At 33.7% G+C, this 18,583-nt stretch overlaps 2 protein-coding genes across 4 annotated transcripts in view; both read right to left on the reverse strand.

Annotated features, from left to right (window-relative positions):
- The window catches only part of LOC136034542 (E3 ubiquitin-protein ligase MARCHF6-like), a 289,901-nt gene that overhangs the window by 146,072 nt on the left and 125,246 nt on the right, over positions 1-18,583 (reverse strand). The gene's annotated exons all lie outside the window — the stretch shown is intronic.
- The window catches only part of LOC136034544 (uncharacterized), an 86,446-nt gene continuing 69,526 nt past the window's right edge, over positions 1,664-18,583 (reverse strand). The window contains exon 4 of one of the 3 annotated variants that reach the window (XM_065715775.1): positions 1,664-2,063. In XM_065715775.1, coding sequence (XP_065571847.1) covers positions 1,996-2,063 — 68 coding nt within the window. In that variant the 3' untranslated portion in view covers positions 1,664-1,995. The remainder of the gene's footprint in view (positions 2,064-18,583) is intronic. The other 2 variants (XM_065715776.1, XR_010619202.1) reach the window with 2 other exon arrangements.

Below are 18,583 nucleotides of genomic sequence, written 5' to 3' on the forward strand. Positions count from 1 at the left end.
TCCCACCTGTGAATTTAGATAGTTATATATATATTTTTAACTACGTAAAACTTGCAAATGTACAACATTCTTGGCTGTCCCATCGTCTGTGCATATAAATAGATTGTCAGGCTTAACGACTCTTGAACATGCAACATATAATTGTCCATGGGAAAAACAATCTGTATTCAGATCTATACCTCATTATTATAATGATTGCCCTTGTGCTTTGTTGATGGTGATTGCTAATCGAACATTCCCTGTGTCCCTGTCGTCATTTATTTATCCCCCTGTGCCCCCCGGTGTCGCTGTTGTTGTTGTTTCCCTGTGTCCCGGTCGTAATTTGTGTCCCGGTGTCCCAATCTTTAATTTCTCTTTGAGTGTCACGGTCGTCATTTATATTCCCTGTGTCCCGGTCGTCATTTGTGTTCCGGTGTCCCGGTCTGTAATTTCTCTTTGAGTGTCATGGTCGTCATTTATATTCCCTGTGTCCCGGTCGTCATTTGTGTCCCGGTGCTTTGTTGATGGTGATTGCTAATCGAACATTCCTTGTGTCCCGGTCGCTTTCTCTTTGAGTGTCCCAGTCGGCATTTATATTCCCTATGTCCCGGTGTCCCGGTCTTCATTTGTGTCCCTATGTCCCGTTGTGTAATTTCGTCAATCAACAAACATGACTTCAGTCGACACACAAACATGACGTCACTCGACACACAGACAACTTATTTTTTTATATATAGCTGTCCCGGTGTCCCGATCGTCATTTGTGTCCCGATGTCCCGGTGTGTAATTTCGTCAATCAACAAACATGACGTCAGTCGACACACAAATATTGCGTCACTCGACACACACACAGACAACTTATTTTTATATAGATAGATAGATATGCATATTTATCTATATAAAAAACAGTTGCATGTATGTCTGTTTGTTTGTTTGTAAAAAGAGGGTTTGTGTATGACGTCATTATAAGTATATAAGGCTTTATACATGCACAGACAATGGGACAGCGAAGATTGTTGTATATTTGAAAGTTTTACGGAGTCTATATCCCTTCTATATCCAAAGGTGGGACACAGGGACACAACTACAACGGCACGTAACTAATATGGCGCGTAACGATTTTCTTGAGGGGGGGGGGGCGAAGTACCACACCAACAGCTAGTCTTCTATAAAAAAATGAAAAAAAAAACTAAGAGAAAACTAATAAAATGGTAAAAAAAAACTAAAAAGAAAAAAAAGATTCAAAAAAGAAGAAACTAAAAAAAGAAAAATCTAGAAATGAAAAAAACTAAAAATGAAAAAACAAACTAAAAGGAAAATAAAAAAAAAACTAAAAGAAAACTAAAAATTCAAAAAAAACTATCTTCTATAAGAAAAAATGTAAAAAAAACTAAAAAAAAAAAAAACTAAAAAAAAAAGAAAACTAAAAAAGAAAAAAAAACTATAAAAGGAAAAACTGAAAAAGAAAAAAATTAAAAATAGGAAAAAACTAAGACCAATGGCAGTCATTTAAAAAAACTAAAGAAAAACAGGTTTCAGCTCTTTTCCATTTTCTCTATCACTATATCAATCAAGTATTCATTAATACAATCTGTATTAACGGTTACCGAAGCACATTGGCTTTGTTGTTCTTTCGAATTCGAAGGATGTGAGTTCAAGTCACTGCTGTAAACTATAGTAAGTAAAAAAAAGTAAGTGAGACCAAGTTTTACTAGATTACTAAACTTTTACTAGATTAAAAGTTTAATCTAATGAAAAGTATTAAAAAAAACTCGAGGCACTTTTTAAATTTTATTAAATTGCTTAGAGTAAAAAACTGGCAATTGGACAAATATTTGAATATATTTTGACAATGGATTAAAGCAATTCAAAAACCTTAAAAAATGTCCCGTTTACTGTTCTCAAATGCTCAAAAGACGTCGGGCCGGGCACTTTAACCAAAAGCAGGTGGAGAAAGAAGTATTCATCTTGATTCGGGTGAATGGTGTAGTCTTCCTATCGTGGTTTCTTTGAAGATTATAGGCTGGCCGTCAACTGACTCGCCCCGTTTTCAACGTTCAAACGATTTCTTATTAGCATTCCACCTGTAAGACGTAGGCACTTTAGAATACAGCAGTTTTTTTTTGTAATAGAATCATTTTTGAATGAAGTTTGACTCTTTCAATTCTACTTTATAAAACAGTAAATAGCTTTAGCGTAAAGAGCGGGACGTTGAGAAGGGAACAGCCTCTTTCATATACGGATTAATTTCTGTTCGTTTTAAGTTTTAATGTCGCTCCTTACTTTCAGTTCAATTTTTTTTTATTTAATTTCTGAACGTTTTTGAATTAATGCATGTTTGATTTTGGCTCTCCGCAAATGAATAATTAAAACGAAATTTGCGCATTAATTTTTCTTGCTAAATGGCTTTCTCTTGATCAGATGATTTTGAGAAAAAGGGTGGGGGAGGAGGCCTAGTTGCCCTCCAATTTTTTGGTTACTTAAAAAGGCAACTAGAATTTTAAATTTTTAACGAACGTTTTTATTAGTAAAAAATATACGTAACCAACTTTTATCTATCTATCTATATATAAATAAGTTGTTTGTGTGTTATGTCTATTACGCCAGACATATGACGTCTGAAAAATAAAGAAGAAAAAGAAAACATACTAAAATGTAAAAACTGGGAATTGCATAAATATTTTGAAATATTGTGACAATCGATTAAAGTAATTCGAAAACCTTAAAACAGATACTTAAAATGTTGAGGTTTATTATAAATTGTTGAGCTTTAGCAAGCTTAGCGCGTAAAGAGGAATTTTTAGTATAGATCTTAAAATGACAGAGGAAACAGCCGAGGAAGCTGCTCAAATAGTTACTTCAAAGAGAAATTTTAGTATAAATCCTACAATGGCAGAAGAAACAGCCGAGGAATCTGCTCAAAGGGTTAATGCCAAAAGGCTTGTGGCTAAAGAACGCAAAACCGCGCAGTTAGATGAAAATCCACCTGGACAGCGAGAGTCAAAACGTATCAAAACTGAAAATGATAGCGATGATGATTTGGTTTAGGATTTTGACTTGGATAAGGTCATCAATGCCTATCAGATTTTAGTTAAAAAAAAACAAAGGTTCGGCGATATGTATTTCATAGTGACGCTGAAAAATAAAGAAGAAAAAGAAAACTGAAAAAATAAAAATGGTAAGAAACCAAAAAGAAAAAACTAAAAAAAAAAAAATTAAAAAAAGGTAGAAAACTAAAAAAAAGAAAAACAAAACAAACTGGAATTGCACAAATATTTCAAAATATTTTGACAATAGATTACGTTGACTGACGTCATGTTTTCGACTGACGAAATTACAGACCGGGACATCGGGACACAAATGACGACCGGGACACCGGCACATAGGGAATATAAATGACGACCGGAACACAAGGAATGTTCGTTTAGCAATTACCATCAACAAAGCACCGGGACACAAGTGACGACCGGGACACAGGGAGTATAAATGACGACCTGGACATAAGTAAAAAAAAAATAAAAACTAAAAAAAAGGTAAAAACTACAAAAAAACTAAAAAGAAAAAAAAACTAAAAACTAATAAAAACTAAAAAAGCTAAAAAGCTAAAAAAAAACTAAAAAAGAAAATAAAATGAAAAAGGAAAAAAAAATGAAAAATAAAGGAGAAAAACAAAACTAAAAAAAAGAAAAAAAAAACTAAAAAAGGCAAAAAACTAAAACCTAAAAAAAGACCAATTCAAAAACGAATGTATATACAGACCGGGACACAAATGACGACCGGGACACAGGGACACAACTACAACAGGGACGCCGGGGGGCTCAAGGGGATGTATAAATGACGATGGCGACACAGGGAATCGTCGATTAGCAATCACCATCAACAAAGCTCAAGGGCAATCATTAGAATCATGAGTTATAGATCTGAATACGGATTGTTTTCCCATGGACCATTATATGTTGCATGTTCAAGAGTCGTTAAACCTGACATTCTATTTATATGCACAGACAATGGGACAGCAAAGAATGTTGTATATTCGCAAGTTTTACGTAGTTAAAAACACACACATATATATATATATATATATATATATATATATATATATATATATATATATATATATATATATATATATATATATATATATATATATATATATATATATATACATCTATATATATATATAAAAATAAGTTGTCTGTCTGTGGATCTGTCAGGTGACGTCATGTTTCTGCGTCGACTGACGTGATTTTTTCGACTGACGAAATTACAGACCGGGACAACGGGACACAAATGACGACCGGGACACCGGCACATAGGGAATATAAATGACGACCGGGACACCGGCACATAGGGAATATAAATGACGACCGGGACACAAGGAATGTTCGATTAGCAAACACCATCAACAAAGCACCGGGACACAAATGACGACCGGGACACAGGGAGTATAAATGACGACCAGGACATAAGTAAAAAAAATTGAAAACTAAAAAAAAGGTAAAAACTAAAAAAAAACTAAAAAGAAAAAAAAACTAAAAACTAATAAAAAACTATAAAAGCTAAAAAACTAAAAAAGAAAATAAAATGAAAAAGGAAAAAAAATGAAAAATAAAGGAGAAAAACAAAACAAAAAAATAGAAAAAAAACTAAAAAAAGGTAAAAAACTTAAACCTAAAAAAAGACCAATTCAAAAACGAATGTATATACAGACCGGGACACAAATGACGACCGGGACACAACTACAACAGGGACGCCGGGGGGCTCAGGGGGATATATAAATGACGATGGTGACACAGGGAATCGTCGATTAGCAATCACCATCAACAAAGCTCAAGGGCAATCATTAGAATCATGAGGTATAGATCTGAATACGGATTGTTTTCCCATGACCATTATATGTTGCATGTTCAAGAGTCGTTAAACCTGACATTCTATTTATATGCACAGACAATGGGACAGCAAAGAATGTTGTATATTCGCAAGTTTTACGTAGTTAAAAACACACACATATATATATATATATATATATATATATATATATATATATATATATATATATATATATATATATATATATATATATATATCTATATTCACAGGTGGGACATAGGGACACAACTACAATGGTGCGTAATTAATATGGCGCGTAACGACTTACGCGCGCGGGTGGGCTTGGGGGGCGCGAAGCGCCCCTACCAACTAGGTGTTGGGGTGGCGCGAAGCGCCACCCCAACAGCTAGTATATATATATATATATATATATATATATATATATATATATATATATATATATATATATATATATATATATATATATATATATATATATATATATATATATATATATATATATATATATATTCACAGGTGGGACACTGGGACACAACTACAATGGCGCGTAACTAATATGGTGTTTAACGACTTACGCGCGCGAGGGGGGCGCGAAGTGCCCCCATCAACTAGGTGCTGGGGTGACACGAAGCGCCACGCCAACAGCTAGTATTCGTATATTTTTATTATGTTCATGAGGGGGTTTGCCCCCTCGTTAATACCTTGCTCTTTACACTAAATCTATAATTTTGTCCCAATTCTTTAAGATTGACCCCTGAATCAAAAAGGCTGTAGAATAAATAATTCAAATTACTAAAAATACTTTAGCGTAAATAGAGGGGTTTTTAGGAAGAGATGAGCCCTCCATATTCGTAATAATCTCTGTTCGTTTTAAGTTTCAATGCTGGTCCTTACTTTCAGTGGAAAAAACTTTTTCATATTTATTTTTTCATTGTTTTTTTAAATAGTGCTGGGAAAATCCTGCAACCCTTTCATGGAATTTTTCTTCTCCCATGACAAATTTCTCCAAGGGAAGATCCTCCTGCGTAGTCCCATTGCCAGCCCGAAAATCTCCCTGAAAAGGTCTGTACACTTCCAAATAACCATTACTATGTGAACGCTGGTCAAAGCCTATAACTTGCAGCCCCCCCGGGACAGTGGGGGAGTAAGTGAGCCCCAAAGACATATTTATTATGTTTTCGACTATGCTGAACAAAATGACTATCTCAAAATTTTGATCTGTTGACTTTGAGAAAAAAATGAGCATGGGAGAGGGCCTAGGTGCCCTCCAATTTTTTGGTCATTTGAAAAGAGCACTAGAACTCTTAATTTCCTTTAGAATGAGCCCACCTGCAACATTCTAGGACTACTTGGTCAATCCGATCACCCCGTGGAAAAAAACAAAAACAAAAAACAGCAAACAAACACGCACCCGTGATCGGTCTTTTAGCAAAAAAATACCAAGTTCCATATTTTTGTAGATAGGAGCTTGAGACTTCTACAGTAGGGTTCTCTGATACGCTGAATACGATGGTGGGATTTTAGTTAAGATACTATAATTTTTAGAGGGTCATTCCCCCTATTTTCAAAACAAGGCAAATTTTCTCAGGCTCGTAACTTTTGATGTGCAAGACTACAATTAATGAAACTTATATATATAAAATCAGCATAAAAATCTGATTCTTTTGATGTATCTATTAGTATGAAAATTCTGTTTTTTAGAGTTTCGTTTACTATTGAGCCGGGTCGCTCCTTACTACAGTTCGTTACCACGAACTGTTTGAAACCGGTTCAAAAACCAAAATACTGCCATCAAACACTTCGTGGAAACGAACTGTAGTAAGGAGCGGCTCAATAGTAAACGAAACTCTAAAAAACGGAACTTTGATACTAAAAGATACATCAAAAGAAGGCTTTTAATGCTGATTTTAAATATATAAGTTTCATCAAATTTAGTGTTTGTCATCAAAAGTTACGAGCCTGAGAAAATTTGCCTTATTTCGGAAAATAGAAGGAAACACCCCCTAAAAGTCACAGAATTCTAACGAAAATCACACCATCGCATTCAGCGTATCAGAGAACCCTAGAGCAAAAATTTCAAGCTCCTATCTACAACAATGTGGAATTTCATATTTTTTGCCAGAAGACAGATAACGGGTGCGTGTTTATTTGTTTGTTTGTTGTTTTTTTTGTTTTTTTTTTTTCCCCAGGGGTCATCGTATCGACCAAGTGGTCCTAGAATGTCAAAAGATGGCTCATTCTAATGGAATTAAAAAGTTCTAGTGCCCTTATTAAGTGACCAAAAAAACTGGAGGGCACCTAGGCCCCCTCCCACGCTCATTTTTTTCCAAATTCAACGAATCAAAATTTTGAGATAGCCATTTTGTTCCGCATAGTCGAAAACTATAATAACTATGTCTTTGGGGATGACTTACTCCCCCAGAGTCCTTGGGGGAGGGGCTGCAAGTTACAAACTTTAACCAGTGTTTACATACAGTAATGGTTATTGGGAAGTGTACAGATGTTTTCAGGGGGATTTTTTTGTTTTTTTTTCTGGGGGGGGGGGTTGAGGGGAGGGGGCTATGTGGGAGGATCTTTCCTTGGAGGAATATGTCATGGGGGGACAGAAATTCAATGAAAAGGGCGCAGGATTTTCTAAAATTACTATAAAAAAAAAATGAAAAAATAAACATGAGTTTTTTCAATTGAAAGTGAGGAGTAGCATTAAAACTTAAAACGAACAGAGATTATTACGAATATGAGGTGTTTTTCTCCTCCTAAATACCTCGCTTTTTATGCTAAAGTATTTTTAGTAATTTTAACTATTCATTCTACGGCCTTTCTGATTGAAGTGTAATTCTTAAAGAATTGGGACACAAGTTATGATTTAGTGTAAAGAGCGAGGTATTAACGAGGGGACAAACCCCCTCATATACATAATAAAAATACAAGAATGTAGAATTTTCTTACTTAAGTTAATTCGTAAGTTACGTATATTTTTTACTAATAAAAACGTTAGTTAAAAATTAAAAGTTCTAGTTGCCTTTTAAGCAGCCGAAAAATTCGAGGGCAGCTACGCCTCCTTCCCCATCCATTATTTCTCAAAACCGTCTGATCAAAACTAACAGAAAGCTATTTAGCCAGAAAAATAATTAATATACAAATTTCATTTTAATAATTTATGTGCGGAAAGCCACAATCAAACATGCATTAATTCAAAACGTTCAGAGATTAAATAAAAAAAATAGTTTTTTAACTGTAAGTAAGGAGCGACATTACAAGTTAAAACGAACAGAAATTACTTCATGTATGAAAGGATCTGTTCCCTTCTCAACGCCCCGCTCTTTACGCTAAAGTTTTTTTCTGTTTAATAAAGTAAAACCAATCAGTGTAACGAACTGTAGTAAGGAGTGCCCCGGCTCAATAGCGATCAAAACTCTAAAAAATCGGGTTTTGATATCACTAGCTACATCAAAAGAATTGCATTTTAATGCTGATTTTAAATTCATAAGTTTAATTAAGTTTAGTCTTACCCATCAAAAGTTACGAGCCTGAGAAAATTTGCCTAATTTTAAAAAATAGGGGAAAGGAATCCCTAAAATTCATAGAATCTTAACGAAAATCACACCATCAGATTCAGCGTATCAGAGAACCCTATTGTAGGAGTTTCAAGCTCCTATCTACAAAAATGTGGAATTTCGTATTTTTTGCCAGAAGACAAATCACGGGTTATCGTATCGACCAAGTGGTCCTAGAATGTCGCAAGAGGGCTCATTCTAACGGAAATGAAAAGTTCTAGTGCCCTTTTTCAGTGACCAAAAAATTGGAGGGCATCTAGGCCCCCTCCCACGCTCATTTTTTCCCCAAAGTTAACGGATCAAAATTGTGAGATAGCCATTTTGTTCAGCATAGTCGAAAACCATAATAACTATGTCTTTGGGGATGACTTACTCCCCCAAAGTCCCTGGGGGAGGGGCTGCAAGTTACACACTTCGGCCAGTGTTTACATATAATAATGGTTATTGGGAAGTGTACAGCGTTAAACTGCAAGTAAGGAGCGACAGTAAAACTTAAAACGAACAGAAATTACTTCGTATATGAAAGGGGTTGCTTCTTCATCAACACCCCGCTCTTTACGCTAAAGTTTGACTCTTTCTCTCAATTTTTCCTTTTAAAACAGTTAAAAATTTTAGCGGAAAGAGCGGGACGTTGATGAGGAAGCAACCCCTGTCACATACGATGTAATTTCTGTTCGTTTTAAGTTTTACTGTCGCTCCTTATTTGCAGTTTAAAAAACTTGTTTTTTATTTAATCATATCAAAAGTTGAAGCAAATTGACTTTGGATCAGGCAGCAAAGTCAGTAAAAACCGCAGTTTTCCGTAAAAAGATTTTATTCTAAAAATAATTTTTGTTCATTACAAAAGCATCTATGCGTAGCAATTCAATTCTAATTGAGTCACTATATCTCTTATTTTTATTAGCCCGCTAGCCCTAATTGAAAAAAGGAGACGCGTCAGTATTAGCCTAGTAAAATATTCCTTTTCCATGTTGTTCAAGGTGGGGGACTTTAATAAAGAACCCTCCGTAAGGTTTACGACTCAGCTGATTCTATTGGTGTACTTTTAATTTTGATCAGATACAATTTTCTAAGGGGCCTATGGCTTTTTTCTTAAACGACTAGAAATTTGTTTTCGTAATAAACTTCAACTCTTAAGATGATCCTAAAAAAATAAGTATCATTCCAAAATTAATGTCAGATGGCTATATTTTCTCATAAGACAGTTTTCTCAAAACTCGTATCTTAATTTTTGCTTACAATGGTCTGTGGTTCACCTTTCACTAGGCTTGGGCCACTGATGCAATTATTATTTTAACGTTTGATTGGGATTAACGTGGCTATTTAATAGTGCAATAGAATGCCAATTAGTTTCGTCTTCCATATATTGAAAATTAACCTCAACTTTCGTGTTAAATTTTTAGTTTCTTGAAATTTCGATGATTTTCATGTAACAAACTTACAATTTTTTTATATATTTGAATGTCGGAAATAATTTCTCTTCAATTTTAAAACCTTTTTTTTAATAGATTGTTAGTCTAACCCAATTTAAGCAACATAAGATTTTTTTTTTTTAACACGGTTGCTCTGCTTTCATGTCAAATTTCTTATTTTAGTTAATTTACATTTTCGTAGCAAACAAACAAAAAAAGTCCCCAAAATATCATCGAAAATATCAAGAGCACAAACTGGATAGTCACAAACATATAAGCCATTTGGTTCCTTTTAGACATTTTGAATTTGTACTCTGTCATACCAACCATATATGACCTGATTTCCTCTTTCGTAATTTTATCCTGAGTATCTTGCTGTATACCTTGGATCTCTTCTAGTTGATTTGAAATTTTTTTTTCTTTGTTTAACTTGTTAAAATATTCCTGAACTGACTGATTATAAAATTCTCTTTTTATCCTAAGATATCGAGGGAAATAATGGTGCCCTTCTAATCTTTGATAATCCTCTAGGGCATGTAGAAATACATTTGGTCTGTATTTTTGTTTTCCGTTAAATTTTTTTTTCTGGAGCCCCTCTAATCTTTCTCTTTGATTCTTGTCAAAATCATCTAGAAATAATTTTAGCCTATGTTTTCGATTTTCATCTGATAGTGTATCAATTGCAATATGTACTATTCTTGAAACATCTTGATTAATACGTTCTTTTTTTGATTTGTCAGGCAAAATTTTACAGAAAAATGGCATTAGTTTGTCTCTTGTTTCTAAGCTGTTTTTGATAGTTGTTTTAGCTCCCAAGTCCTTCTGCCAGTTAATATATGCAATGCTATCATTTCCGACAATAAACTGGGGGTTTGTTTTTATAGTGTCATAATTATTTAGAATTAGATGGTGCAAAAAAAGTTCAATTTCATCAGAATTACTTTCTAAAAGAGTACCACCTGCCCTTGAACATTCTTTTGAAGCACTGACAGAATCTAATGGTCCCAAGAAAACTGTAAGGCATTGGCAAATTCCCTTACTTATAGACCCGCAATTATACAATTTCTGGATTTTAGTTATTTCACAGTTTTTCAGGTTTTCATAGTCAACGTTTGATAAACCATCTTTTATTTCTGTAACACAAATAAAGGAACTCTGTGTTTTGTTCATAATTTTAACAATCACCTGGGGTTGTTTATTGTTTGACCAGTCTATTTCAGCATATTGATCATCTCCGAAGATGAGATCTGTGTTTTCTTTGAATGTTTCCCCACTGTTGCTCTTCCAGTAATTTAAAAACGATTCCTCCAATTCATCTTTAAAACTGCTATCAACTAGATTACCACCCATGTTTTTACACTGTTCAATAGCCTCGTTTTTTTCAAGGGGCTGCTGAAAAAATGTCATGCATTTACAATTTTCTCGTGGATTTGCAATGCATTCATATGATTTCTGGATTCTTTTATCTTTACATAATTTTAAATTTTCAAAATCAATAGGATTTAAGGTATTATCACTTATGTTTGAAACACATATAAAAGACCCTTCCTCTATCTTTTTGCTAGTTTCAATATTGGCTCTCTTTCTACTTTCAGCTGACCATTTTACATCTATATAATTTGTATCGTTGATGATGAATTTGTTATCTGTTTCAATATCTATGCTCTTTTCTGTTTCTAAATGTTCCAAAAATCTTTCTAGCTCAATTGAAGTTTCTTGAACAAGACTACCTTCTACTTTATTGCATGCTTTTGAAGCATCTTGCCGGTTTAGTGGCTTCAGGAAAGCTGTCCAGCATTGACATTTTCCTCCTTTGATACCGGCGCATTTGTAAAAGTGCTGTATCTTGCTGTTAGAACATTTTTTCAGTTCTGTCAAGTCAACGTGAGATAAATCATCTTCTATTTTTGTAGAACATATAAATGACCCTATGTTTTTTTTGTTTATGCTTTTAATGTCGACCTGGGGCGTTTCAGGATTTGACCATTTAATTTCAGCATATTCATCATTTTTGAAGATGAGATCTGTGTTTTCTTTGAATGTTTCCCCACTCTTGTTCTTCCAGTAATTTAGATACGATCCCTCCAATTTTTTTTTTAAACTGCTATCAACTAGATTACCACCCATTTCTTGACAGTGTTGAATTGCCTCGTTTTTTTCAACGGGCCGCTAAAAATAAGTCATGTATTTACAATTTTCTCTAGGATTTCCGATGCATTCATATGATTTCTGTATTTTTTTATTGAAGCATTTTTTCAGTTCTTTAAAGTCGACTTGTGAATATTCATCTCTTATTTCTGTAGAACATATAAATGACCCTATGGTTTTTTTGTTTATGCTTTTAATGTCGACCTGGGGCGTTTCAGGATTTGACCATTTAATTTCAGCATATTCGTCATTTTTGAAGATTAGATCTTTGTTTTCTTTGAATGATTCCCCACTGTTGCTCTTCCAGTAATCTAGATACGATCTCTCCAATTGCTCTTTAAAACCGCTATTAACTAGATTACCACCCATTTCTTGACACTGTTTAATTGCGTCGTTTTCTTCAAGGGGCTGCTGAAAAAATGTCATGCATTTACAATTTTCTTTAGGATTTCCAACGCATTCATATGATTTCTGGATTCTATTATCTTTACATAATTTTAAATTTTCAAAATCAATAGGATTTAAGGTATTATCACTTATGTTTGAAACACATATAAAAGACCTTTCCTCTATCTTTTTGCTAGTTTCAATATTGGCTCTCTTTCTACTTTCAGCTGACCATTTTACATCTATATAATTTGTATCGTTGATGATGAATTTGTTATCTGTTTCAATATCTATGCTCTTTTCTGTTTCTAAATGTTCCAAAAATCTTTCTAGCTCAATTGAAGTTTCTTGAACAAGACTACCTTCTACTTTATTGCATGCTTTTGAAGCATCTTGCCGGTTTAGTGGCTGCAGGAAAGCTGTCCAGCATTGACATTTTCCTCCTTTGATACCGGCGCATTTGTAAAAGTGCTGTATCTTGCTGTTAGAACATTTTTTCAGTTCTGTCAAGTCAACGTGTGATAAATCATCTTTTATTTTTGTAGAACATATAAATGACCCTATGGTTTTTTTGTTTATGCTTTTAATGTCGACCTGGGGCGTTTCAGGATTTGACCATTTAATTTCAGCATATTCGTCATTTTTGAAGATTAGATCTTTGTTTTCTTTGAATGATTCCCCACTGTTGCTCTTCCAGTAATCTAGATACGATCTCTCCAATTGCTCTTTAAAACCGCTATTAACTAGATTACCACCCATTTCTTGACACTGTTTAATTGCGTCGTTTTCTTCAAGGGGCTGCTGAAAAAATGTCATGCATTTACAATTTTCTTTAGGATTTCCAACGCATTCATATGATTTCTGGATTCTATTATCTTTACATAATTTTAAATTTTCAAAATCAATAGGATTTAAGGTATTATCACTTATGTTTGAAACACATATAAAAGACCTTTCCTCTATCTTTTTGCTAGTTTCAATATTGGCTCTCTTTCTACTTTCAGCTGACCATTTTACATCTATATAATTTGTATCGTTGATGATGAATTTGTTATCTGTTTCAATATCTATGCTCTTTTCTGTTTCTAAATGTTCCAAAAATCTTTCTAGCTCAATTGAAGTTTCTTGAACAAGACTACCTTCTACTTTATTGCATGCTTTTGAAGCATCTTGCCGGTTTAGTGGCTGCAGGAAAGCTGTCCAGCATTGACATTTTCCTCCTTTGATACCGGCGCATTTGTAAAAGTGCTGTATCTTGCTGTTAGAACATTTTTTCAGTTCTGTCAAGTCAACGTGTGATAAATCATCTTTTATTTTTGTAGAACATATAAATGACCCTATGGTTTTTTTGTTTATGCTTTTAATGTCGACCTGGGGCGTTTCAGGATTTGACCATTTAATTTCAGCATATTCGTCATTTTTGAAGATTAGATCTTTGTTTTCTTTGAATGATTCCCCACTGTTGCTCTTCCAGTAATCTAGATACGATCTCTCCAATTGCTCTTTAAAACCGCTATTAACTAGATTACCACCCATTTCTTGACACTGTTTAATTGCGTCGTTTTCTTCAAGGGGCTGCTGAAAAAATGTCATGCATTTACAATTTTCTTTAGGATTTCCAACGCATTCATATGATTTCTGGATTCTATTATCTTTACATAATTTTAAATTTTCAAAATCAATAGGATTTAAGGTATTATCACTTATGTTTGAAACACATATAAAAGACCCTTCCTCTATCTTTTTGCTAGTTTCAATATTGGCTCTCTTTCTACTTTCAGCTGACCATTTTACATCTATATAATTTGTATCGTTGATGATGAATTTGTTATCTGTTTCAATATCTATGCTCTTTTCTGTTTCTAAATGTTCCAAAAATCTTTCTAGCTCAATTGAAGTTTCTTGAACAAGACTACCTTCTACTTTATTGCATGCTTTTGAAGCATCTTGCCGGTTTAGTGGCTGCAGGAAAGCTGTCCAGCATTGACATTTTCCTCCTTTGATACCGGCGCATTTGTAAAAGTGCTGTATCTTGCTGTTAGAACATTTTTTCAGTTCTGTCAAGTCAACGTGTGATAAATCATCTTTTATGTTTGTAGAACATATAAATGACCCTATGTTTTTTTTGTTTATGCTTTTAATGTCGACCTGGGGCGTTTCAGGGTTTGACCAGTTAATTTCAGCATATTCGTTATTTTTGAAGATTAGATCTTTGTTTTCTTTGAATGATTCCCCACTGTTGCTCTTCCAGTAATCTAGATACGATCTCTCCAATTGCTCTTTAAAACCGCTATTAACTAGATTACCACCCATTTCTTGACACTGTTTAATTGCGTCGTTTTTTTCAAGGGGCTGCTGAAAAAATGTCATGCATTTACAATTTTCTTTAGGATTTCCAACGCATTCATATGATTTCTGGATTCTATTATCTTTACATAATTTTAAATTTTCAAAATCAATAGGATTTAAGGTATTATCACTTATGTTTGAAACACATATAAAAGACCCTTCCTCTATCTTTTTGCTAGTTTCAATATTGGCTCTCTTTCTACTTTCAGCTGACCATTTTACATCTATATAATTTGTATCGTTGATGATGAATTTGTTATCTGTTTCAATATCTATGCTCTTTTCTGTTTCTAAATGTTCCAAAAATCTTTCTAGCTCAATTGAAGTTTCTTGAACAAGACTACCTTCTACTTTATTGCATGCTTTTGAAGCATCTTGCCGGTTTAGTGGCTGCAGGAAAGCTGTCCAGCATTGACATTTTCCTCCTTTGATACCGGCGCATTTGTAAAAGTGCTGTATCTTGCTGTTAGAACATTTTTTCAGTTCTGTCAAGTCAACGTGTGATAAATCATCTTTTATGTTTGTAGAACATATAAATGACCCTATGTTTTTTTTGTTTATGCTTTTAATGTCGACCTGGGGCGTTTCAGGGTTTGACCAGTTAATTTCAGCATATTCGTTATTTTTGAAGATTAGATCTTTGTTTTCTTTGAATGATTCCCCACTGTTGCTCTTCCAGTAATCTAGATACGATCTCTCCAATTGCTCTTTAAAACCGCTATTAACTAGATTACCACCCATTTCTTGACACTGTTTAATTGCGTCGTTTTTTTCAAGGGGCTGCTGAAAAAATGTCATGCATTTACAATTTTCTTTAGGATTTGCAACGCATTCATATGATTTCTGGATTCTATTATCTTTACATAATTTTAAATTTTCAAAATCAATAGGATTTAAGGTATTATCACTTATGTTTGAAACACATATAAAAGACCCTTCCTCTATCTTTTTGCTAGTTTCAATATTGGCTCTCTTTCTACTTTCAGCTGACCATTTTACATCTATATAATTTGTATCGTTGATGATGAATTTGTTATCTGTTTCAATATCTATGCTCTTTTCTGTTTCTAAATGTTCCAAAAATCTCTCTGGCTCAATGGAAGTTCATTGAACAAGACTACCTTCTACTTTATTGCATTCTTTTGAAGCATCTTGCCGGTTTAGTGGCTTCAGGAAAGCTGTCCAGCATTGACATTTTCCTCCTTTGATACCGGCGCATTTGTAAAAGTGCTGTATCTTGCTGTTAGAACATTTTTTCAGTTCTGTCAAGTCAACGTGTGATAAATCATCTTCTATTTTTGTAGAACATATAAATGACCCCATGTTTTTTTTGTTTATGCTTTTAATGTCGACCTGGGGCGTTTCAGGATTTGACCATTTAATTTCAGCATATTCATCATTTTTGAAGATGAGATCTGTGTTTTCTTTGAATTTTTTCCCAATCTTGTTTTTCCAGTAATCTAGATACGATTCCTCTAATTTTTGTTTAAAACTGATATCAACTAGATTACCACCCATTTCTTGACACTGTTGAATTGCCTCCTTTTTTTCAAGGGGCCCCTGAAAAAAAGTCATGCATTTACAATTTTCTCTCGGATTTCCGATGCATTCATATGATTTTTGTATTTTTTTATTGAAGCATTTTTTCAGCTCTTTAAAGTCGACTTGTGAATATTCATCTCTTATTTCTGTAGAACATATAAATGACCCTTTCATTTTTTTGTTTATGCTTTTAATGTCGACCTGGGGCGTTTTAGGGTTTGACCAGTTAATTTCAGCATATTCGTCATTTTTGAAGATTAGATATTTGTTTTCTTCGAATGATTCCCCACTGTTGCTCTTCCAGTAATCTAGATACGATCTCTCCAATTGCTCTTTAAAACCGCTATTAACTAGATTACCACCCATTTCTTGACACTGTTTAATTGCGTCGTTTTCTTCAAGGGGCTGCTGAAAAAATGTCATGCATTTACAATTTTCTTTAGGATTTCCAACGCATTCATATGATTTCTGGATTCTATTATCTTTACATAATTTTAAATTTTCAAAATCAATAGGATTTAAGGTATTATCACTTATGTTTGAAACACATATAAAAGACCCTTCCTCTATCTTTTTGCTAGTTTCAATATTGGCTCTCTTTCTACTTTCAGCTGACCATTTTACATCTATATAATTTGTATCGTTGATGATGAATTTGTTATCTGTTTCAATATCTATGCTCTTTTCTGTTTCTAAATGTTCCAAAAATCTTTCTAGCTCAATTGAAGTTTCTTGAACAAGACTACCTTCTACTTTATTGCATGCTTTTGAAGCATCTTGCCGGTTTAGTGGCTGCAGGAAAGCTGTCCAGCATTGACATTTTCCTCCTTTGATACCGGCGCATTTGTAAAAGTGCTGTATCTTGCTGTTAGAACATTTTTTCAGTTCTGTCAAGTCAACGTGTGATAAATCATCTTTTATGTTTGTAGAACATATAAATGACCCTATGTTTTTTTGTTTATGCTTTTAATGTCGACCTGGGGCGTTTCAGGGTTTGACCAGTTAATTTCAGCATATTCGTTATTTTTGAAGATTAGATCTTTGTTTTCTTTGAATGATTCCCCACTGTTGCTCTTCCAGTAATCTAGATACGATCTCTCCAATTGCTCTTTAAAACCGCTATTAACTAGATTACCATCCATTTCTTGACACTGTTTAATTGCCTCGTTTTTTTCAAGGGGCTGCTGAAAAAATGTCATGCATTTACAATTTTCTTTAGGATTTCCAATGCATTGATGTGATTTTTGAATTTTCTTATTTGAGCACTTTTTCATCTCAATCCAGTCAATGTGTGAATATTCGTCATTTATATCTGACATGCACATAAATGATCCTTTTTTTGGGCTTGAAGTTAAAATATTTACATGTGGCTTTTTACCATTCGACCGCTCTATCATTGCAGATTTATCTTCAAACATTATTTGTTGATTTTTTACGACCGTATTTTCATTTTGCGTTCTCCAGTAATCCAAAATTAATTCTTCTAATTCCTCTTTAAAAATACTATTTGGTAAGGTTCCTTCCATTTTTTGACATATTTGCAATGCATTGTTGTGTTCAAGGGGCTGCTGGAAAAATGTTATGCATTTGCACTTTTTGCTTGGACTGGCGATGCATTTATGTGGTTTCTGAAACCTTTTATTTTGACATAATTTTAAATTGTCAAAATCAACACGATCTAGGTTATCATCTTTAATATTCGTCTCACATATAAAAGAGTCATCCCATTTTTCTACGCTTTTTTCTTGTATTAGATGATTTACAAAATTTGTATCAATTTTGCTTTGGCTGTTTCTTTGGACTATTTTACCTTTTATCTTGTCGCAGTGTTTTACAGCTTCATCTATATTAGGTGGTTGCAGAATAGCTGTCAGGCATAAGCACTCTCTTCCCTCTCCAGTACAATTGAAATGCATTTGGATCTTGTTATTCTTGCATTGCTGCAATGTATCAATGTCCAAGTGACTGAATGTATCTGGTATTTCTTTCTCGCAAACTGTTGACGATTCCAATTCAACAAGTTTGCCACTCGCTTTGTCGCATATTTTCTTTGCAGCTGTTTTTTCTACTGTCAATCGTGTTAGACAATTGCATTTTCTTTTGAAGTTTCCAATGCACCCATGCGTTTTTTGAATGTCTTTCCTTTTACATTCCATTTTTTCTATTAAATTTACGAGTGAATTGAATTGTTTTAAATTTTCCCGTTGTAAGTATGCTAGTCTCGCATCTTCCTTTTCTTTTTGCAGTTTTTTTTTTTCGTCATTCTCATGTTTTTGTATAGATCTTTTATTGGCATTAAGTTTAATTTCACAAACAAATTTAAATTCTCTTCTATCATCGTTGTGACAACATTTACAG

This window comes from Artemia franciscana, chromosome 13 (assembly GCF_032884065.1).
Source record: "Artemia franciscana chromosome 13, ASM3288406v1, whole genome shotgun sequence".
NCBI classification, from domain to species: Eukaryota; Metazoa; Arthropoda; class Branchiopoda; order Anostraca; family Artemiidae; genus Artemia; species Artemia franciscana.